This window comes from Hylobates moloch, unplaced genomic scaffold (genome assembly GCF_009828535.3).
Source record: "Hylobates moloch isolate HMO894 unplaced genomic scaffold, HMol_V3 SCAFFOLD_14, whole genome shotgun sequence".
Lineage (NCBI taxonomy): Eukaryota > Metazoa > Chordata > Mammalia > Primates > Hylobatidae > Hylobates > Hylobates moloch.
The window spans coordinates 24,031,402-24,056,441 of record NW_026652289.1 but is presented as its reverse complement, the minus strand read 5'-3'; the positions used below and the strand labels follow the sequence as shown (position 1 = coordinate 24,056,441).

At 34.6% G+C, this 25,040-nt stretch overlaps 1 protein-coding gene across 5 annotated transcripts in view; it reads left to right on the top strand.

Annotated features, from left to right (window-relative positions):
- NCAM2 (neural cell adhesion molecule 2) overlaps positions 1-25,040 on the top strand; it is a 574,592-nt gene that overhangs the window by 354,496 nt on the left and 195,056 nt on the right. For all 5 annotated transcript variants that reach the window (XM_032175135.2, XM_032175137.2, XM_032175139.2 and 2 more), the window contains 3 exons: positions 4,144-4,261; positions 15,512-15,672; positions 18,218-18,363. In XM_032175135.2, coding sequence (XP_032031026.1) covers positions 4,144-4,261; positions 15,512-15,672; positions 18,218-18,363 — 425 coding nt within the window. The remainder of the gene's footprint in view (positions 1-4,143; positions 4,262-15,511; positions 15,673-18,217; positions 18,364-25,040) is intronic.

The window sequence follows — 25,040 nt, the reverse complement described above, 5'->3', positions numbered from 1 at the left end:
CTCAATACCTTATGGCAGTTAGGTCACGGCTTTACTGTATTCACAAATTAGGAACAACCATGTAGAAAATGCCCCAAATTTGCTATTCATCAAATATGCATATAAATGCTCTATTGATTAGATTTTGTAACAAGAGGGATATGCCAACTGAAGATTGAAGACCATTCAGCTACATTTATTTAAAAAGAATTGTATGTATGTATTTAGTTTATAGTAATCAGGAAGATAGACTTTTTTTTCAAACGAAATTATAAAATTATCGTTCTTTATGCCTGTCATTTTATACTTTGCATTTTTAAATTTTGTATGCATTTTGAGTTCCAGAAAAGTATTCTCATTAAATAGCACTTTAAATTGATCACCCTCATAAATTCAGAATGGAGGACTATGACCATTAACCAGAAGCAATATTAATGAAAATTGAGAGCTGTTAGATCATATTACAGCATTTGCAGCAGTAGGGAAGAGCAAAACATACAAATTTTTTAAAAAAGAAAACAGATGGATTTCATTGATGCCTGATATGACTATATGAAAGTAACAATTTCATGATCAAAATAATGATGAATGCATTTTCCATAATTGAGATGTCTTATTGTATATTGAGAGGCTATATAATATTAAAATACTAGTCATTCTTTACCTCATATAAGCAATTAAGTATTTGAAAAATTGTCAAAGATGTAAATTGTAAAATGAGGGTACTTCATTTGTTATCAAAGGAAGGTTCTTAAAATTAACTGAAAACATGTAATTTCTTACTATCCATGAGTAATAAAAATAGCTTTGCAAATGTGGTTTCCCAGGTGTTTCACTTTTCTAACTTCATATAATAAAATGCAATGGAAAGAAATGTGTTAATGAAATTATGGGAAGACCCAAATAAATAAATGAACTAATTTGCTTTTCATACAGACTGAGAATATAAATAGAGAATGTTAGAACTATTAAATACTTTGGTGTTAATCTGCTCTATCTATTCTGTTGGCCAGGAACCAAGATCACTTCTGTGACTTTCTAATGGACACACAGCCCTAAATGTAAAATCATTTTTCTGATGATTAGTGATAACGAACATTTTTTCATATGTTTCTTGGTCGCTTTTATGTTTTCTTTTGAGAAATGTCTGTTCATGTCATTTTCCCATTTTTAATTGGATTATTATTTTTTTCTGGTTGACTTGTTTAAGTTCCTTATAGATTCTGGATATTCAACCTTTATCAGAGGCATATATTGCAAACATTTTCTCCCATTCTGTAGGCTGTCTGTTCATTCTGTTGATAATTTGTTTTGCTGTGCAAAAGCTGTTTAGTTTAATTAGGTCCCACTCATCAATTTTTGTATTCGTTGCAACTGCTTTTGGGGACTTAGCTATAAATTCTTTGCCAAAGCCAGTGTCGAGAAGTGTACGTCCTAAGTTTTTTTTATATATACTTTTTTATAGTTTGAGGCCTTACATTTAACCCTTTAATCCGTCTTAAGTTAATCTTTGTATATGATGAAAGGTAGTGGTCCAGTTGAATTCTTTTACATATGGCTCGCCGGTTATCCCAGCACCACTTAGTGAATAAGGAGTCAACATTTTGTTAACTTTGTCAAAGTTCAGATGGATATAGGTGTTCAGCTTTCATCCTCAGAGAAATGTAAATCAAAACCACAGTGAGATACCATCTCACACCAGTCAGAATGACTATTGTTTAAAAAGTCAAAAAAAACAGGTGCCATCAAGACTTCAGAGAAAAGGGAATGTTTATACACTGTTGGTGGGAATGTAAATAGTTCAACCATTGTGGAGGCAACCTAGGTACCCATCAACGGTGGACCGGATAAATAAAATGCAGTACATATACACCATGGAATACTACACTGCAAAAAAAAAAAAAAAAAAAACAAAAAACATGAAATCATGTCCTTTGCTGCAACATGGATGCAACTGTAGGCCATAATCCTAAGCAAATTCACACAGGAACAGGAACAGAAAACCAAATACTGCATATTCTCACATTGAATACCCATACACATAAAGATGGGAGCAGTAGACACTGAGGACTACTAGAGAGGGGAAAGAGGCAGGTGGGATGGTCTGAAAAACTACCTGTTGGGTATCATGCTAACTATCTGGATGACAGGACCACCTTTACCCCAAACCTCAGAATCATGCAATATACCCAGTTAACAAACCTGCCCGTATGTCCCCTGAATCCAAAAAAAGAAAACGTAAAAACAAATAAAGAGAAAAAAAGGGTTGTGAGTCTTAAGGTTAGCAGTCCTCTGCTAGGTGAAAAATCTACGTGTGCATTTATTTGTTGCTTTATATTTAAAACAATTGGAATTGAATTACAAATGAGTATACTTCCTGGCTGTGCTTGAGTGGAGTTAGTTTTCCTTGGCTCAAATAAATTTGAAGGAATTAGTGGGTGCCGGTTAATCTGAACCAAACAACCTGTGACATGAATAGGCATTTCATGGTTAGTATCATCTTTATCTTCTGAGAAATATTTGAGGGTTGAGGAAAGACTTGGAAGACTCAGAAAACATATGAAATTGCTGAATGCCATTATTCATAAAAGGTAAATCAGTCTGTCAAATTAGTGGTATCTCTGTTGCCTAAGCAGCCAGTCAGGAGAATTATAACTTGAAGGTAGACCACCACGTACATGTTAGTGGGAGTTAATAGAACTACTTCACTATACATCCCCATGTTCCTTCCAGGTAAAGAATAAAATAGAAACTTTCCAAGAAGTGTTGACTACTCAACACATACAGAATACAAATCCATGAAAGAATTCATTTCATTGTAATTCTCTAAGGAATTAAAAACCTTCACTGTAATAAAAAGAGTAATACTGCTCTTGCAACTAAATGTATAAATAATGATAGGTAAAACATGCATTTTGTTTAAAATGTTATTTTCCATAATTACAAAGGAAGAAAAACAGGGTACAGATAGTCAAATGACAATGTACTTAAAATTCAGAGTTAATATCTGAAAAAGTTCTATCTTTTCTAATACTGGTAATTATTATGTTACTTTAGAGACAACATGTCAGATTATGTTTCTTGTTATCTAAATTCATAAAGGCAGAAACTTGATTTATTGTGTTTAATTACTAAGTTACATACCAGTTTTTATCTCTACCATCAATGGAGGGAATGTGGCATCAATGCTGACCTGAATGCTATCGTACAGATATTTGAGTATAATCACACTTGTAAATGCCTGTCTGGTATTGTTTAGTGTATGTAAAAAAATTAATATACTTAATTTTAGGAATATTACTTTATGATATTCAGCTTAAAATTATGAAAGTATGCATTGAGTCACAATTTATCCTCTACTTTGAAATTTAGCTTCTATTGTGGATGCTAGTGATTTGTTTATTGCAAACAGTGCATTTCAGTAACAGTTTCCACATGTTCCAAATGTGCAGCATATACAGTTTTTGCAATGTAATTAGTTAGAAATTGGAGATGCTTAATTTTAAAATTGAACAGTTCATGAAAATCTATTTCCATTCTCTGTATGGCTTATGCAGTTTCTCTTCATAAAATGTTCTATAGCTGCTTGAAGAAATTAAGTGTAGTTAATCAGAAAGAACATTATGGTTTGACACCTAATTTGAAAGCCCTGTTTTGAAGCAGCGATTTACTGCTTATGGCATTACACAGACCAATGAGAACCCAAATAGGAAATCCACTTATGCTCAAAGTAGATCTCCATATTGATATAAGTTAGGGTGGTATTGTCTTTTTCTGAGACATAATTCCTAAAAGTATATATGTTTGCTAAAATATATACTTTATTGTTTAATAAATTTAGTAGTGAAATAGCTTTACAATGAATTGATATAATTATTGCACATTAGAACGCAGATCATTGATGGACATTTGGACATATGTAACAAACCTGCACGTTGTGCACATGTACCCTAGAACTTAAAGTGTAATAAAAATAAAATAAAATTAAAAAAGAACGCAGATCAGTGGTAAACTTATTTTACTACGAAACCAAATCAGTTTCATTAATATAAATGGAGATGTGAAGGATGACATTTGAAAGCTTAAAATGTGGCAAAAATCCTCTAAATGATGTTAGTGAAGGTGTTTTCATCTCTATTTATTCTATATTCATCTCTCCTTCAGTGCCGCCAGCAATCTCAATGCCTCAGAAATCTTTTAATGCCACAGCAGAGAGAGGAGAAGAAATGACGTTTTCCTGCAGGGCCTCAGGCTCTCCAGAACCCGCCATCTCCTGGTTCAGGTAGGTTATGCACCCCCCTCCCTCTGGCTTGTGTCCATTATCAGGCTTATGGAACAGTATTGGGATCTTAATCATTTTGGTAAAAAGCAAACCATTGCATTTTAGTTTCATTCAGAAAAAATCCTGGTGCTATCTTTGGAGCTTAAGGTGGTTAGATTAAACTGCTAAAGAGATCAACAGTGTGATCCCGCTCTAATATTCTGAGTCAAAAGCTGTACCCATTATACTTATTCTGTCTGTAAAAGCAGACTTTTGGAAAAATGGGACCAGGAGCACCTGTGACTTATTCAAACATTTTATTATCACTACAATGTATCTTGAAATAGATATTCTAGTGTTATTGACACCACTGTCATATGTATACAATATCATATTTTATTAGAATATAATTGTGTATATTTGTATTATACACAAAATATTGTATTATAAAAAAACTGATTGATAGCATTAGAATTCCATGAATTTAATGTGTAATTTTTAAAAATTACCTCATCGAATGAGTAAACTCTGTATTCTAAATCTATAATTTGATAGCTTACTTTTTTAGAATTTTAAAATACTATTTGATTTTTATTAAGATCAAGAATATTTTTAAAATATTCCATTCTTTTAGATTGTGTCTCAAACGACTAAATTGGAGACAATGAACTTTAAAACTGGACCATCTTATAAATATGCATTAGTAATGCAGGTTACTACAAAAGCATTAGGTACAAGTATTTACAGAATCACTTCATAAAACATATAGTGAAAAATAATTTTAAAAGATTAGTAAAATATACATCAGAAGTGCAAAAGTGTCCCTACTAAGGATTAGGTTATTGTTTTAAAAGTTCTTTGAAGGACAATAATTGAAATCCCAAACTAACTTTTATTCTTTTTTACTTGAGCATGTACTGATATTACCTTCAACTTTCAACCCTTTGTTTATACTGCTTATCGTTTTAATATAGGATGTAACAATAAATGAGATGTTTCTTCAAATATTATGTGTTTAGATGTTCTTTTCAGACACTAATTTTCTTGGGACAAACTGTTGGTATTTTTTAGTAGGATTACACCTTGAATATTAATATATTCACCCCAGATAATCATCATCTGTCTCATTGCCTGATGATTTACTAATGTGGATCCTAAAATGTCTATATCAGACCTAGTTGTATCACAGAAAAGCCACTGAATCATTCATTCCAATGAAAAAAAACTGTTCTACAATCTTTTTTCCTATGATTTTGTATTTCCAAAGAGATTTCTTTTTTTCTTATTTGAACAGCATTTATTTAACAGATAAAGAAAGTAAAGCACAAAAATAGTATGAGTAGGAAATTGAACAACAAACATGAGCTTGAGATACTCATGTTCCACTTTGGTATGTAGTGGGAAAAACATCCTAAACTTCAAGCTTATGCTGATCTTAGCTAATGTAATTGAGGATTCCACAAACCAATAGTGGGAATAGTAGCTGGTAGGAAAGTACAGGTGAATAAGCCTTGTTTTGAAATAATTTTCCAGTCATTTATTAAGGAATGCTATAAATGTAAACTGTTCTGTGTAAAGGGGCTAGAAGTCTTCCTGCATTCAAGAGCAAGAAAGGAACATGTATCTTTATCCTGTGATTTCATACTGACATGCACTTCATCATTTCTGAGGCAGAAATACATGGAAACTGTGTGTGTGATTGTTACAGTGTTAGAACATATGCCCTTGAAAAATATGACACCAGGTTTAAGAAGAAAATTTCCTTTACTTCTGAGATTACTTGATCACAATGATTCCAAGTTTGATAGTAATTTCAGATTCCCCACCTATTTACGTTGATGTTAAGTTATGCAGATTCCTCATTCGTCCCATCTTTAGGATAATATTAGAACACTTACCATCAAGTCAGAAGAGTAGTTATGAAACTAGATGCTTTTAGTTTGGTCAGTTTAGTTGTCTACAGCACAACTCTTTCAAATAACAGCTTACCAATTACTTCTCACCAGAATACCAAGATCCTCCAGCAGATGGGAAGTGTTAGCTGGCTTGGTTTTTCAGAGAGACTTCTTTTCTGCGGAGATTTTTTTTTCTTAAAGTTTTACATTCCTTCAAAATTGTTTTCTTATATTTAATTAGAAATATTATTATATAGACTAGTATAAATCAGATTCAAAAATAATATAATGAGTAATTTAAATCTATATTTTTTCTTCTCCATATCTTCATATGGTATTAGTTTCATCCTTTGGCTAGAATGAAATAATAATAATTTATTGAAAACCTAAATAATTGTTCTAGTCTCTGGATATAAAATATATACTGGGAGGATGAGAATGTGTGGTTGTAACATCAACGAAGGTAAAATTTGTGTTAGAGGGAAATTCTGACCTTTTATCTGTAGATATAGACATGTCATGTTTATGGAAAAGAAAAAATTCCTGAAAGTATCAGGAAATGTAGGGTAGCAGCCCTGAGAGAAATGTCCAGACTGTTTCATAGAGATAATATTTCCAAGCAAGATAAGTGAAGTCAGTTGTACTAGTCAGCTTGGGCTGCCAAAACCAAATACCACCCACTGGGTAGTTCACACAATAGGAATTCCTTGATCTCGTGACCTCGTGAACCGCCTGCCTTTGCCTCCCAAAGTGCTGGGATTACAGGCATGAGCCACCGCCAACATGGTGAAACCCCATGTGTGGTGGTGCGCACCTATAGTCCCAGCTACTCTGGAGGCTGAAGCAGGAGAATAGCTTGAACCCGGGTGGCGGAGGTTGCAGTGAGCCAAGTTCGCGCCACTGCACTCCAGCTCTGTCTCAAAAAAAAAAAAAAAAAAAAAAAGAATTTCTTTTCCCATGTTTCTGGACGCTAGATGTTTAAGATCAAGGTACCAGCAGGGTGGCCTTCCCTCTGTGTACAAACTCATGGAGAGAGAGAGTTCTGGTTATCTTCCTCCTCTTTCAGAAACACCAATCCTTCTTTGTTTGTTTTTAATAATTTCAACTTTTATCTTAGATGAGCAGGTTTTTTACATGAGTATAATTTATACAAACCAAAAGTAGGTAAGTGGTTGCCTGGGACTGGATATGAGAATAGAGATTAACTGTGAATGGGTATAAGAGATCTCTTGTGGTGATGGTTTAACCACTCAATACAGTTACTAAAACTTCAGCCAACCAAGCAAAAACCACCAGTTTTATGGGATTAAGGCCTCACTCTTATACCCTCATTTAAACTTAATGTCTTCCATGGAGGCCTTATTTTCAAATACAGTCATTCTGGGGGTGAGGACACCAACATATGAATTTGAGGGTTAGGGAAACACAATTTAGTTCATAATATCAATAAAGAAGATAATTAAAGACCATAGTAGGGGAATTATAAAACATGTTCACAAAGAGAATCAAAAACACTTAGTGACATGTAAATCAAAGAGGGAGTAAAAGCAGTGACTCTAAACGTTCCTCCCTTCATTTTCATTCAAGCAGTGCTTCTATATTGAGAATACAATATGGATTTTTATTGTTAGCCCATTAATTTCATAAATTTAATTTATTTTAAAATGTTCCATTTAAACCCTACTTAATCATGATATACAGGCATGCCCGGCATAATGACCTATCAATGACACACCTCATATGTGATGGTGGTTCCATAAGATTATAATGGAGCTGAAAATGTCCTATTGTCTATTGACATCGCCATCATAAAATCATAGCTCAACATATTACTCATGAGTTGGTGGTTACGCTGGTGTAAACGAACCTATATGTGAAAGCATACACATATTTTGTACACTACATAATACTTGATAAATATGTTACTGGTTTATATATTTACTATAGTATACTTTTAATCATTATTTTAGAGTGTAGTCCTTCTACTTATAAAAGAGAGAAGTTAACTGTAAAACAGCCTCAGGCAGTTTCTTTAGGTAATATTCCAGAAGAAAGGATTGTTATCCTAGGAGATGACAGCTCCATGCCTGTTATTGCCCCAGAAGACCTTGTAGTGGGATGAGATGTGGAGGTGGAAGACATTGATATTGATGATCCTGACCCTGAATGGGCCGAGGCTAATGTGGGTGTCTTCCTTTTTTAAAAAAAAAATTTAGTGATAAAAACTTAAACAAGAAAAAATATATATCCTTATAAAATAAACAATAAAGAAAATATTTTGTACAGCTATACAATGTGTTTGTACTTTAAGCTGTTATTAAAAAAGAGTCAAAAGTTTAAAATTTTTAAGAGTATATAAAGTAAAAAAAGCTAAGGTGAATTTATTATTGAAGAAAGAAAATGTTTAGTGTTGCTTAAGTATACAGTGTTTATAAAGTCTAGAGTACTATACAGTAATGTCCCAGGCCTTCACAATCACTCACCACTTACTCACTGAGTCACCCAGAAGAATTTCTACTCCTGGAAGCTCCATTTACAACAGGAAATGTCCTACATATGTATACCATTAATTTTTTTTTTTTTTTTTTTTTTTTTTTTTGGGAGACAGAGTCTCACTCTGTCACCCAGGCTGGAGTGCAGTGGTGCAATCTTGGCTCACTGCAACTTCTGCCTCCTGGATTCAAGTGATTCTCCTGCCTCAGCCTCCTGAGTAGCTGGGACTACAGGTGCGTGCCACCATGCCCGGCTAATTTTTGTATTTTTAGTAAAGACGAGTTTCACCATGTTGGTGAGGCTGGTCTCACACTCCTTGTGATTAGCCCGCCTCGGCCTCCCAAAGTGCTAGGATTACAGGTGTGAGCCACCGCGCCTAGCAAAGAAACTTTTACACCGTATTTTTTACTGTACCTTTTCTAGGTTTTGATATGTTTAGATACACAGATATTTACTATTATGTTACAATCTCTTCCAGTATTCAGTATAGTAACATGCCGTACAAGCTTGCAGCCTAGGAGAAATAGGCCATACCATATAGTTTAGGTGTGTAATAGGCTATATACCATCTTGGTTTGTGTAAGTATACTCTATGATGTAAACAGAGCTAGAAAATTGACTAAGGACATATTTCTTAGAACATACCTCTGTGGTTAGGCAATGCATGACTGCATTATCCTTTTTATGCATTGCTGGAATCAATGTGTCAATAATTTGTTAAGAATTTTTTATATTCATCGTTATATTGTTCCATCATTTTCTTGTTCTTGACTTGTTAGGGGTCAGGGCATTACTAGTCTCATAGAATGAGTAGTGAAGTATTTCTTCCTCTTCTGTTTTCTTTTCTTTCTTTCTTTTTTTTTTTTTTTTTTTTGAGAAGGAGTCTCGCTCTTTCACCCAGGCTGGAGTGCAGTGGCGCGATCTCGGCCCACTGCAGGCTCTGCCCCACGGGGTTCACGCCATTCTCCTGCCTCAGCCTCCCGCGTAGCTGGGACTACAGGCGCCTGCCACCTCGCCCGGCTAATTTTTTGTATTTTTAGTAGAGACAGGGTTTCACCGTGTTAGCCAGGATGGTCTCGATCTCTGGACCTCGTGATCCGCCCGCCTCGGCCTCCCAAAGTGCTGGGATTACAGGAGTGAGCCACCGTGCCCAGCCTTCCTCTTCTGTTTTCCAATATAACTTTTATATAATGTTTATTATTTCTTACTTAAATATCTGGAAAAATTCCCAGTGAAACCATCTGTCTCATAATTTTTCTTAAGTTCACATTTAAGTACAAATTCAATAATATTTTTCATAGAAATAAGGCTATTCAGGTAATTTTCTTTAGTGAGCTTAGATGATTTATGCAATTCCAGGAATTTGTCCATTTATTTTAAATGACATTTACTGGCATTAAGTCATTCATAGTATTCCTTTTTTATACTTCAATTTGCATGTTTTCTGTAGTATTCTTCCCTCTCTCATCTTGATAACCTCATAACTGGTTGTTTGTTCTACTGTCTTTTTTATCCTGATTATTCTAGATTTAGGTTTATGCACATACCAATTTCAGTGCATCTGCTTTTGGCTTCAATTATTTCTTCTTTGTTTCCTATTCTCTATTTCATTAATTTCTGGTTTTATTTTTATTGTTATTTTCCTACTGTTTACTTTGTCTTTAATTTTCTCTTCCATTTTTCATTGCTTAAGGTGGACTCATGTCATTGATTCTAATCATTTATTCTTTCTAATATAAGCATCTGTTTTTCCTCTCTAAATATGGCTATAATTGCACCCTGCTAATTTTGATATGTCATATTTCCACTTTGGGGGGGGTTAAATTTTTTTTTTAATTCTCATGTCATTTTTAATACTATTCATTTAGAAGTATGCTGATTTGTGTCTAGGTATTTGGGTATATTTCATAAATATTACTGCTGTTGATTTTTAACTAAATTCTATACTTATCAGGAAATAGACTTTTTAATGGTTTCAATTTATTTAACTTTATTGAGTCTTAAATTATAGTATGTGTATTCCACTATTATTGTATGGAGAAATCCCTAATATTAAATAGATCAACTCCCTTGATAGTATTGGTGAAGTCTTCTATATTTTTTTGTAACAATTCTTCTCCAACTTTATTTTTAAATGTGTCTATTTTTATATTCAGTTCTCTCTGTTTTGCTTCATATTTTTGAAGCTCTAGTATTATGTGTTTAAACATTTATTCACATAGATCAATACTATGAAAATTATTATTTAAGAGTTTTGTTTAAGGATGGAAAAAATGATACCATATAGAACTTTGTTTCAGTCTTTTTCTGTTTTTCATTTTGCTATGTCTTCAAGTGAACTAAGTTAGGTAACTATGTCAAGTTTACTAATCTTTTCTACTGTAATATCTAACGTTTTTAATCCCATCAGAGTATTTCTCATCATTTTATTTTTCTTCTCTGAGAGTTTCAAGGAGATGTTTTGTATGTCCTCCATGCCTCTCTTACCATTCTTATGTTTTACTTCCTTGAAAATATTGGAATATATTTCTAATAGTTGTTTTAATAGGCATCTACTCACCTACCCTCTGTATCATACCTATATTTTGTAACTGATTGATTTTTCTCCCTCTTGTTTTATTTATTTTTTGGAGGCAGATTCTGGCTCTGCCACCTGGGCGGGAGTGCAGTGGCACTCACTGCAACCTCCAACTCTCGGGCTCAAGTGATCTTCCTGTTTCAGCATCCCCAGTAGCTGGGATTATAGACATGTGCCACAATGCCCAATTAACTTTTTATTACTATTTAGAGAAGTGGTTTCAGTGTGTTGCCGGGGTTGATCTTCAAATCCTGGCTTCAAGAAATCCTCCTGCCTCGGCCTCCCAAAGTGCTGGGGATACAGGCGTGAGCCACTGTGCCTGGCAATTTTTCTCCTTCCTCTGGGTCATATTTTCGTGTTTATTTACTATCCTGGATATATATATGTATATATTTTGAGACAGAATCTCACTCCGTCGCCCAGGCTGGAGAGTGCAGTGGTGCGATCTTGACCTACTGCAACCTCTACCTCTCTGGTTCAGGCAATTCTCCTGCCTCAGCCTTCGAGTAGCTGGGAAAACAGGCACCTGCCACCACATGGCTAATTTTTGGATTTTTAGTAGAGATGGGGTTTTGCTATGTTAGCCAGGCTGGTCTTGAACTCCTGACCTCAGGTGATCCACCTGCCTTGGCATCCCAAAGTGCTGGGATTACAGGTGTGAGTCACTACACCTGGCCGTATCCTGGGAATTTTTATTTATTTATTTATTTTTGAGACAAAGTCTAGCCCTGTTGTCCAGGCTGGAGTGCAGTGGTGTGATCTTGGCTCACTGCAACCTCCATCTCCCAGATTCAAGTGATTCTCTTGCTTCAACCTCCCAAGTTGCTGCGACTACAGGCGCCCACCACCACGCCCAGCTAATTATTTTGTACTTTTTGTAGAAACTGGATTCACCATATTGGCCAGGCTGGTCTGTAACTCCTGACCTTGTGATCTGCCCTGCCGGCCTCGGCCTCCCAAAGTGATAGGATTACAGGTGTGAGCCACCACACCCAGCCAAGAATTTTAATTGGGTTCCAGACATTCAGAATTTTGTGTTTTGGGGTGCTGAATATTTTTGTATTATTTTACTTTGTTTTATAGATGCAGTTAAGTGACTTGGAAAAAGTTTTATTTGAGAGAGAGCTTCCATTTAGACTCTTTTAGGTGGATCCAAACCACCTTCAGTCTAGGGTTAATCTGGTTCCATTACTGATGCAATATTATTCTAAGGACGTGACTTAAGTCCTGTGTTTTAGGATATCTTTTTACTCTGGATGGTTGAGTTGCAGATTATTCCTGGTGCTGTGTTAGCTTCTGGAATTATTGTACTTTATATTTTCTAATGGTTCTTTTCCTCATCTCAGAAGGCCTTACTGCTATACACTCATTGATCAATACTCAGTTAAAGATTTGTTGGGAACCCTCTGCAGATATCTATAGCTCTGTTGCTTGTGGAGCTCTGTTCTCTCACATTATCTAACCTGCACCTTCTAGTCGCTTTCACCTCCCCCAACTGCACACTGTCTTCCAACCCAGATACATTGCCTGACTCTGTTCGTGTTCTCTCCCTCCCCCAGCTGCAGCCTGAAAACTCTCTTCAGGCAGTCAGCGATGGAGGTACTCATATGCCACTGTCATATGCAACCAGTTGGCTAATGTTTGAAAACTATTGTTTTATATGTATAGCCAGTGTTTTTGTTGTTTAAACTGGGAGCATATAGTTTATGGTACTACAGTATTGTTCAAAATGAAATTATCATTCAATTCTTTAGTGTTTACATTAATTCTGTAATCCCGACCCCTGTATTTTTGTACCTGAAAAAGGGGGCGCTTAGAGAAGTGGTTTGAGTTTCAAAGAATGGGCTTAATGCATGTGTCAGAATCCCTTGGAGTGATTTTTAGACATTGACATTTCACAGACATGGATTGTGAATAGCAATAGGAGCATTTCTATCTGACTTTATTGGGAGGGAGTAATAAGGTATTTATTGGGAGGGAGTAATAAGGTATTAGTAATATTCCCTTATTTATAATGGCTTAATTATATTTCCTATTGAGCATTTAAAGTGAATGTAATCTGTACACATTTATATTCTCTAAATATGTTCAAGTTTTGCCCCTCTACTTCAAAGGCCAAATCAAGGATTTTTATTTTCTCATGAAAATTCCCAGAGTAGTACAACCATCTTCCTTGTCATATCTCCCGTTATAACAGATCACCTTCCGCACAAAAAAGTTGTAAGTCCACTAATGGAATCTGCATTAACCTCTATTAATGCCAACCAGATTATAGATTCCTCATGATGGGTGGAAACTAATTTGCTATGCATCAAAAACATTTAGCACAATGTTTTATATGAAGTAAGGAGATATCCCTCTTTGTTAGAAAGAACATTGGAACTTAATTAACCCACTGCTTTTATTAATGGGTAAGCCTGTCTTTTTATTTGTGAATTGAGGAGTAGAGATATACATATACTGTAGCTCTCTGATTTTGAATGAGTAAGCAGAGGGAAAATGCACATTTATGGGCTAATTGTGAGTGCTGAAACCTCTACCGTGCTATTATTATTATTATTAGGAAACAAATGAATAATTTTCATTGAAGATATTGAGAAATATATTGTATCACTAATTATGATGAAAGCCCTATCTACATATTAAATTCTAGACAAAAACTCTGAAATGTCATTTTTATACCTGTTGTAAAGATTGCATTAGTAATAATATCAAAAATATATATAAACGATACTATATATGCATTTATTATTATTATTATTTTTCTTTTCCGGACACAGTCTCACTCTGTGGCCCAGGCTGGAGTGTAGTGGTGTGATCTCAGCTCACTGCAACCTGCCTCAGCATCCCTCCAGAGTAGCTGGGATTACAGGCGCCTGCTACCACGCCTGGCTAATCTTTGTATTTTTAGTAGAGATGGAGTTTCACTGTGTTGGCCAGGCTGGTCTCGAACTCCTAACCTCAAGTGATCCACACGCCTCTGCCTCCCAAGGTGCTGGGATTACAGGCGTGAGCCACCACACCCGACCCATTTGTTATTATTTTATGAATCCTAAGTTTGCAATCTTCCACTCCTCTTAAGAAATGTTGTGTACTTCATGGTACATTTAGAGATGTCGTAAGAAACTGGAACAATAAATTCTATTGAGCATAGACATATAAAGATTATGTTCATATATGTGTTAGTGGTTTCTGGAAAGTAGAACCAGAATTCACTGGAAGGAACTGTTTAGTGTATCAGAGAAATGTTTGATTTTATTTTAGAAAATAGTTTTAATAATATTTATAGAGTTTTTTTAAATTTAAACTTGTATGGACAGGCAAATCTCTCCACCCCAATGGACAAATTCCAGAACTTTCCATTAATGGTTTTAAAATCTATTCAGTCATCCAAAATACTATTATAAGAAAAATACAGGAGGGGATGCAAAGAAGAGAAAAGAGGAAAAAAGATGAATAAAATGAAACTGAGGAGAATACACAATATAAAACGATTTCACAAATACTGAGGGAAATCATAGAAATATTTCAGATTTAATATATTGAAAATATTTCTTACTGTAGATTATAGTAAAAATGTTTGAAAGCCATGGTTTTAAAGGACAACATAGACGAGAATGGAGCAGAATGAGATGTATTTCGGTAGAGAAAAAAAAAACCTTAAAAATATTGATAATTATTTGAGACTAAGAGGAAACAGGAAAACAATTTATTTTCCTCATTAAAGAATAAAATTATCATATTCAAAATAGTTTCTAAATTAATTGTGTTTTCATGTAATTCTCTCATCTTACTATTTTATTGGCAGTACTTATATGTAATACACATTTATGATGTATTTACATTGTATTTACTTTGAAGCTTCTTTGAAGAAATTTTCTACATAAATTATTTTAAATGTGTCCCAGGAAGGGAGTAAATAAATATATATAATAAATATGTATTGTCTCACCAACATTTAATTGTGTATGGTATTTAAAACAGCAAACAAGATGTTTGTTTTTTTTTGCCAATATTCAAAGTACAAATTGAACTGATAGGCTTTTCGCCTGGTAACTGTCAAGTTTTTGACATAGCTCAAATGTTATTCTTGTGTCTACATTCAAAAAAAATTTCAAGTATAATTTTATTGTTTATTAATTAAGTTCTGAGGCTACTAAAAATATACTTTTGATTGGAATATAGCCTTGTCTTTCAATGATGATAGCCATATAATCATCAATGCCTGTAGATGAAAAAGTTGATTATAATCTCCTAAATTATGAAGTCAGATTTGTGAGGATGAACCTTTCTTTTCTTCTTTAGGAATGGCAAGCTCATTGAAGAAAATGAAAAGTACATATTGAAAGGGAGCAATACAGAACTCACTGTCAGGAACATAATCAATAGTGATGGTGGTCCTTATGTCTGCAGGGCCACAAATAAGGCAGGGGAAGATGAAAAGCAAGCTTTCCTCCAAGTCTTTGGTAAGTATTATAGCACAGTGGTTAAAACTGTTGTGTCTATTGGAAGATCAGAATCAAATTCTACTCTAATCATTTGAACTATTTAAACTTTCCATATTAAATCCGTTTCCTCTTCTCTGTAATATGTTTTTAAATTTCAGCTACCAGATAGAATTATTTGAAGAATAACATAAAATTACACATACAAATTTTTGTAAGTCACTGATATGCTTACAGAAGCTGGAAAAAATTAATTTAAATTACATCTACTGGGGTTTGTCATCTGTATCTGTAAGGGTGGATCTCTGTAAGTCTCTAAATGACACGTTAGGATCAGTTTTACTTACAATATATTTCAAAAGGGCACGTTTTTAAGGCTACAGTATAAAAACATTGACATATAACTATACTTAAATATTCGCTTTCATTTAACTAAATGAAAATATAAGATAAATATCTTCCGTATTTACCAAGAGCCATATTATCTTATTTGGGTAACTCATAGAGCATAGAAAACCAGTACTTTACAAAAACATAATGATGTAGCTTCAGTTGTGTTTACAAGAAGAAAGACAGTGATGGCAGTGGGTGCTTCTAATAGAAGTTTTCCCTTTAAATAGTGTAACACTAAAAAATATATGCCCTATTAACATTTAATATGTTTTCTCCAACTTTAAAAACACTGTTATTGAAATGCTTTCACAACAAAAAGAGGGAAAAGGAAGGAAGGAGAAATCTGTTAAAATAAGAAGGACCAGTGTTTGCAGTTGACAGGTGCAGAGTGCCCCTTACACTGACCATGAGATGAATGATAATCCCTGCGTGGACACGCCCTCTGTGGACTGGCCCTGTAGTCACTGCTGGAAACATTTTCTGAGCTAGAGAGATGTTTATAAAGCTTATATTCGAGCTTGTGGAGTGACAAGGAGAATAAACAGCTATACCAAAATTTATTAAAATAAAAAATACAATTTTAAAAGTAGAGATGTTTTTAGAGTGAAAATGGATAAATCAGGTAGCATTGAATAAAGAGAAGTATTGTTTTGGATAGCATAGTATTGGAAAGTTACTCAGAAGGATAATGTGTTTAGGTGAGGTTAACACAAAAATCTAAGGATCAGAAGTAGGCCAAGCTAAGAGCCTGGAGAAGATTGTTCACGTGAGGGAAGAGTAAATATACTTAACATTTTTAGAAATTATAGAAAGTCCCTAACTTGTTCTAGCAGTGTTCCCCACTTGAAAATGTTTTTTCTATAAAACCTACAAAATTAAATAAGTATGACTCAGTATAAAATTAATCATATTAGAAATAGTATTGTGTGAGATTATTCCAAAGGATAGATGGTCTTAATCTGCCTCAATGTACTTATCTGAAATAGTAGTTACATCCTTTTTATCAGGATTGCAGTGAAAAAGAAAAAAGAGATTTTTTTACACTTCTGATATTTTCATCCTTTCAAGTAGAAAATAATACATGAAAATTTTACGTTATGTTATTGTTATAATCCCTTTTGTGTAGTAACATTCAACAAACTTTTGTTGCTCCTGACACAAAATTGTATGCATATTGTGGGAATATAACTAAATCTATTAAAGTTAATGAAATAAAGAGTGAATTGTTAAAAATTCTGTATGCTGTTTTTCTGGTACCAAGAATGTTATTTTCTGAGCTTAAGAACAACTTATTTGTGTTTCTTGGTTAAATGTATAAAATATATAAAAAGTAACTCACTGAAATAATGAGTACTTGATTGTATCCATTTTATATCTAAACAAGCAAAAATTTAGGAAATACAGATAACACAGATTTCAAAAAATAAAGCTCTCTGGAACTATGTAAGTTTATGGGGGGACATATTTTAATATTAAGATAATTAAAATTAGACATAATGCTTTTCTTTTTATACAATTTATGATTAAAAATTAGTTATATTGTCTAGTATATTGTTAAGTAAACTGAAGTCAAAATAAATCAAGTGGAATAATATATATAAGTAACATGTAAATATATTTACTTAGTAAATGTTTCAAAATTTTATACGATTCTACTTACTACATTTTCAGGATATATCATCATTTACTTCTTTGGGGAAATTGTTAAAGCTTAAGAGAGAATTAAACCAACTGCGTGTGCATGTGTCTGTATAAATATATTCATGTGTATGTGTGTGTGTATATACATATATGTGCACACATATGCACCCATATACATGTGCCTTTAAAGGAAGAAATTTTGATTTTGTGGCTTTAAGATAGGAAAATACATATAATGAGATGGCTTTTAAATTGGCAAAATTTTGAAACAAATTATAATTTGGATGTTGGTTTCTAAGCCACCTCAGGTTATTTTGTATAATAATAACAGATGAGTTTTACTTCCTAAATTTTTTTTCCTGTACTATTCAACTATCCTGGCACATCTGTAAAGCAAAGCAGGCCACTGTAATTCTACAAAGCTAATAATATCATACTATACTATAATAGACTTAAATACCTATCATGACTTTTTTCTGAGAAGTAATATTTTCCTCCAATACCGATTGAGTAATATATATATTCTTTACAGTACAGCCTCACATAATACAGCTTAAAAATGAAACTACACATGAGAATGGTCAAGTCACACTCGTATGTGATGCGGAAGGGGAGCCTATTCCGGAAATCACTTGGAAAAGAGCTGTGGATGGCTTCACGTTCACTGAAGGCGATAAGGTAACCGCATCTCAATAGGTAATGGTTTCCATTACCATGCAATGGCAGTATTTTCCATATCATTAAATCTCAAATTAGTCTCCAATTTACCTAGTAACTTGTAGGATCAAATAAATGGTTTGATTTTTAAAAAGGTAACTAACACAATGTCAGCTTTACAACTTTGGCGGGAGGGAGAATATCAATGTGAAATATTTAAAGATGTTCTTTATTAAGTCACAAACGTTTAGGCAATTGGTATTACTAGCGTTGCTTAACTAGACTTTTGTTATACGTTGAATCTATAAAGTATGTTATTGCAGTTTTAACCCCTGCCGTGTGAGTATCTGGCCTTTGCAAATTCACTGACCATGAGAAAAGTGCTAGGACAAACAATATTGCCATTATAAAAACAGGAATAAAGATTTACAAACCAGTACATTTGATTTAAACCTCAGCAATTTCAGTTTATTAAAGAAATGATTGTATATTTAGAAAACACTGAGGTGAGTGATGAGCGTTGGGATTTGCAAAGAAGATTTACCTCAAATTTATTTAATGTGTTTCTACTTAGACAGGTGTCAACAAACTACAGTCCATAGGGCAAATTTGGCCTCCAGCCTGTTTTGGTAAATAAAGTTTTATTGAAACTAAAGCAAAAAAGGAATTTAAATTCAAAAAAGTCTGTCTGTCATTCAGTGCTTTACCCTTTAGAAATTGTCTTTCTGCAGTAGAAGTGTGGGTTCTCCTTTCATATAATTTAGAATCTAATGTAGAGAAATAAGTACAAACAAATTACTGCATTGAGATGACCTTTAACCAGAATGCATTCAACTTACTTAGAAATTAATGAAACATTGCTATATGTTTCACTATACTTCATGGATTTTAATTACTATTATATTTCACAACTATTCATATGAACTTCAAATACAAACAAAAGAGAAAGGAAAAGATGGTGAAATATTGAAATGATAGAATTGGCAATTTCACATAAGTGAAGATTATAAAATTAGGCTATTACATTGCTTTTCTCTACTCAATGTTGAAGAGAAACCTCCTTTAAACTTTTTTCATTATTAACTTTATTTAAGTAAAGAGTCCAATTTCTAAAGTATTCATACACCTCAATATAACTTTGATTTGATACTTAAAAAAAAAGAGAAAAAGAAATGTTTGTCCATAGTACACTTCTCATCAGTCCATCCCATCATGTTATATTTAACAACATGCTAAACCCATAAATTCACCAAAAAAGTAATTTCCCTAGTCAATTCATTACTTTCCTTTTGAAAGACTGTGTTATCATGTATGTTACCCTTTTTTATCTCATTTTCTCCTCGTAATGGCATTTTAAGAGATTATTTGATAATTGTTGTACAATTTTGATATACTTATTTTATATATACAAGTTGAAAATCAAATTTATAAAATGTGAATGGCAATCATAATCTTCTGCAACCCAGATAAAAGTTATAGTTTGCTTTAATATATTTTTTAACAGAAAATAATGTATGTTACTATGACACAGTTGCCAAATCTGAAAAGAATTAAATTTATGTGAAATTTAAAAAATACAATCAGATATCTGAAACTATAGAGGATTGTTTTGTTTCAATTTTGCACATTTATTTAGATTAGATCACTCAAAAGTGTTTCCTTTCATGCCCTTAGACTTTATCATACCTTCATATTTCTGATGCTGTTTTCTAATTATTTTTCAGCTTACTGTAAAATTCTTAAAAGTTATCATCTCAAAGATAGTTTTTACTCTGCATTTAATGAATGTTACGTTATATATTATGCAGAGAATGAAAGATAAATTATATTCAGTTATTTTAGTAATAAAATGTCATCAAGTAACAAGAAAGCTGTTATATTTTATTCTTGGATCTATGCCCCAGGCCACCCCAAACTACACACAGATATTTATTCTGTAGTAACTGTGAAAAATAATCTTAAAGCTTTTGTTTCCTATGGAGTATATTAAAAAACACATCTTGTTTTAAGAAAATCTCACTTGGTTTCTTTGCAAAAAACAATTATAGAAACTCAAATATGCTTTTCTGCACAAGTTTAATCCAGTCAATTAAAGAAATTAAGTCCATTGTATTTCTATTATATTTCTCCAAATATATTTTAACATCCTCGACTTATTTTTCTATACTCCAGTACGCTTCTTTTCCCCTAATATTTCGAGTTTCTTGAATAGCGTAATTCACAAATCAAATGGTTGAGCTGAACTTTGAAGTAAAGTAAATCTAGTTTTGAATCTCAGCTCTGCCATTTATGATGCCTCAGCATGACAAAATTGAGTTCAAAGAGTCCAGATAACATTACCAGCGTTATTTGAACTCTTTTTAACATGAATTTTTAATATGAATTTTTTCATCTTTAAAATGTTGATATTTACCCTCTTGTTATAAGGAAGATGAGTACATTACAAATGCATATTAATGTTTATCATATTATAAATATCCAATAAACTTTACTTTTTACCTTGCCATATTACAAATTTACAGTACAAATTTACAAATTTTACTTTGTCATATTACAAATTTACAGTATGGCTTCACATAATACAGCTTAAAAATGAAACTACATATGAGAATGGTCAAGTCACACTAGAAGCATAGTTTATCTTGTTGCCTCCGTAAAGTATAATACCTAAGGTTTGATTGAACTTTAATGAGATCATATTATTCCTATCATGGAAAGTAGCTTGGGATTGTACTTTCCATAAGAATCACTTGGGAAGACTATCAAAGTGCAGATTCTAGATTCCCACTTCTTGAAGTTGATTTAGTATGTGTAGCCCAGGGCATAGGAATGCATATTAAATAAACTCATCAGTTGGTGTCATATTGTTAGTCTTCAAGCCATATTTTGGGAAACAACTTCAAGTAAGGATGAAATTTAACAGCTAATATTTTCAACAGAAAAATGATCTTAACCAATTAGTTGACACCTGATGGAGTCTTGGGAAGTATAAAACAAAACTAAACTAAACAAAATTTCCATTATGCATGTATCAGTCAAGTTTTGATGAAACTAAAATATATAGGTCAAAAATAGTGAAATATCATAGATATTGTGTAGTAAAAACTAATAATTTCATCCAACAACATGGCAATGTATTTAGCAAATATCTTCATCCTTTTAGATTTTTCAAAGAGGAGGATCTCAATTAACAACATTCTTTTATTTTTGTCTAAGTTCTCAATCACTAGATAAGACAAAAAAAATGGGGATAAAATACCATGTGACTTAAATGTATAGGCAAGTGAATGCTCTTATACTGAGCTCAATAATTAGATAAACATACTCAACACAGTCCCAAGTAGCATGCGACTTACAGCTCCCCCCCGCCTGTGTGAGAAGACATGCTAAGATAACCTTGACTGAGGGGACAATGGTGAACCCATGGTCCTTTGGGGCGGTCCTTTCTGAAAAGAAAAAAAGGAGTGGTTAGGAAGTGTATTTAATTTTTTGTGTCCCCATAGTTACCAATCAGATACCTCTTCACTTCCCATGGGAGAAAAAGTAAAGGACTTGAAAAGTCCAACTGTGGTATGTTAGAAGACCTTCCTCCCCATGGAATAAATGATTAAGAGTTCATGAGTAGCATTCACTGCCCAACCAGCAATATGCTAATAACATTTAAATCACCATATACATAACTATCTCAATTTATCTTCTGCTATTATTACTGCATAATAAATGACCCCATAATATAATGGCACAAACCAATAATTTTCTCTCACTTCTGATTTTGTGGATCAGAAGTTTGAGTAAGGCTTGGCCAAATGGGTATCACTTGGAATCTCTAATGTGCTTGTATCAGATGTTGCTACTAGTGTTGCTAGTAGTTGTAGTTATGAGGAGGTTCAACTTTGCTGAGAAGCCAACATGGCTCACTTAAGTGGCTGGCATTCAGTCTTGGCTGTGGGCTGTAAGCTCAGGTGGAGCTGTTTTTGGAACCCCTATATGAAGCCTCTCCAGTATGGCTATCTCAGAGCAGTCTACTCTCTCTTGTGGCAGCAGGCTTTCTCCACAGAGAACATTTCGAAAGAATCAGGCCAGACAGACACTACCTGGTCTACTCTGACATAGTCTTGGAAGTCACACATTTCTCACTTCTGCCACAGTATATTGGTTACAAACAAATTATAAGGTCACCCAAATCCAACATGAGAGGAATTAGGCACTCTCTCGATGGAGAAGGATTCACAATCATATTATAGATGAGTCTGTGGGGTGGGAGATATTGTTAAGGCAATCTATGAAAATGCATCTACAATTTATCTCAAAATATACCTAATGCTAAATGACGAGTTAATGGGTGTAGCACACCAACATGGCACATGGATACATATGTAACAAACCTGCACATTGTGCACATGTACCCTAAAACTTAAAGTATAATAATAATAATAATAATAATAATAATAAAGAATTTTATTTTACCAAAAAAAAAAATCCCATGATTTAAGTCCAATCATTTTCATAGGGTTGTAGATCAGGAAACTGAGGCTCAGGAAAATTCAGGGGTTTGCACAAGGTCACACAGGGAGTAAGTGGCAGTGGCAGGATTTGAACTGTGGTCTCTCACTCTGCATAGTGCATGCCCATGCAAGGGCTTCAGGATTCTGTTAAACTGTGTGGCTGGCACTCTCATAGGAATTTAAATTATATTTCTGTTTAATCAAATATAATTGAAAAGTCAGAAGAAACTTTGTTTTTAAAACTTGTTTATAATCTGATATTACTTATTTTAAACTAATTAAAATATAATGTTCAGTAAACACCAAAACTATTTACTGGTTTTTGTTAAAATACATATATGTAAAAAATTACTTCGTATAATGTGTGCTACCAAAATGTTTGAAAGCCCACGCTATATAAAACAATCTAGAGGTGTGGGAGGGGAGCAAAATGGTGGAATAGAAGGCTCCACCAATTGTCTCTCCAACCCTGCAAGGACACCAAGTTAACAACTATGTATATATACACACACCCACACCCACACACAATCTTCATGAGAACCAAAAATCAGGTAAACAGTCATAGTACGTGGTTTTAACTTCTTATTGCTGAAAGAGTCACTGAAGAGATAGAAAAAAACAGTCCTGAAAAACACCACCAAACCTCCGCCACCCTCAGCAGCCTTGACATGGTGTAGAGAGCTTCTCTGGGAGCTGGGGGAGAGAGACAATAGCAATTTTGAGCCAGTGAACTCAGTGCTGACCTGTTAGAGCAGAGAGGAAAACAAGACCTAATTTAGCTGACACCCACCCACAGAGGCACCACTTAAACCAGCCCTAGCCAGAAAGAAATCACCGATCCCAGCGGTACAAACTTGAGTGCCTGCAAACCTCACCAGTGAGGACCAAAGTGCTCTGTGTCTTCCAGTAAACTTGAAAGGAAGTTTAGGCCATAGGTACTGCAACTCTTAGGAGAGTCCCAGAGCTGAACTGGGCCAAGAGACAGTGGACTGGTGTGGGGTGGGGAGGAATGTAACATAAGGATACACCAGCTGGGGTGGCCAAAGGAGTGCTGTCATCAGCCCTCCCCTAACCCCAGCCTGCACAGCTTGTGGCTCCAAAAGAGACTTCTTTCTTCTGATTGATGAGGGGAAAGGAAAGAGTAGGGAGGACTTGGATACTAGCTCAGCCACAGCAAGGTAGGGCAACTGTTAGAGTTGTGAGGATCTTGTTCCATGTCCTATCTCCCAAATAGTGTTTCTATAAGAGACAAACTCAGGGCCAGATGAGAACACACTGGCTTTCATGAAAGGACCCAGTCCTGGCAGCATTCATCACTGGCTAACTAAAGAGCCCTTGGGCCCTGAATAATCCAGAGTGATACCCAGGTACTACATCAAGAGCTTTGATAAGCCTTTGATACTTTGCTGGGTCCAAATAATAGCACAGGCACGGGGTTAAAGCATGATTTGGGCTCTTAGGGTCTCCCAATCCAGGACCTGACTCTTGCATGCCATTTCTGGACCTGCTGTGGGTCACTGTCCTGAAATGTGAGTGCAGGCCAGGCAGCATTCACCACAAGCTGACTTAAGAGCACCTCAGCCTCAGGGAAACATTGTTGTAGTCTGGCAGTACTCCTTGTGGTCTGGGGTGGTGGTGGCTACAGGGCGAGGCTCCTCTGCCTTTGGAAATGGGAGGGAAGAGGGGGAAGAACTGCATCTTGTGGTCTGAGTGCCAGATCAGCCACAGTACCATAGAACACCAGGTAGACTTCTAAGGTTTTAGACCTCTAGTCTCTGACTCCTAGATAGCACCTGTGGGTCCTCACTTCCCTGAAGGGAAGGATGCAGGCCTGACTGGCTTTGCCTCCTGCTGATTATAGAGCCCTAAAACCTTGAGCGAGCATAGGCAGTAGCCAGGGAGAGGTTACAACAGGCCCTAGGTGAGACTCTGTGCTGTGGTGGCTTGAGGTCTAATACAGCACAGCCATACTGCTGATGGCCATAGGAGTGCTTGTGTCACTCTTCTCCCAGCTTTATGTGGGTCAGAAAATAGAGTGAGACTGTGTTTGGGAGAAAGTAAGGGAAGAGAACAAGACTCTGCCTGGTAATACAGATAATTTTCCCAGATCCTGTCCAAGACTATCAAGGCAGTACCTCTAGGAGTCTGCAAGAACCTCAACATTACTGGGCTTTGGGTCCCTCTAAAGCAAAT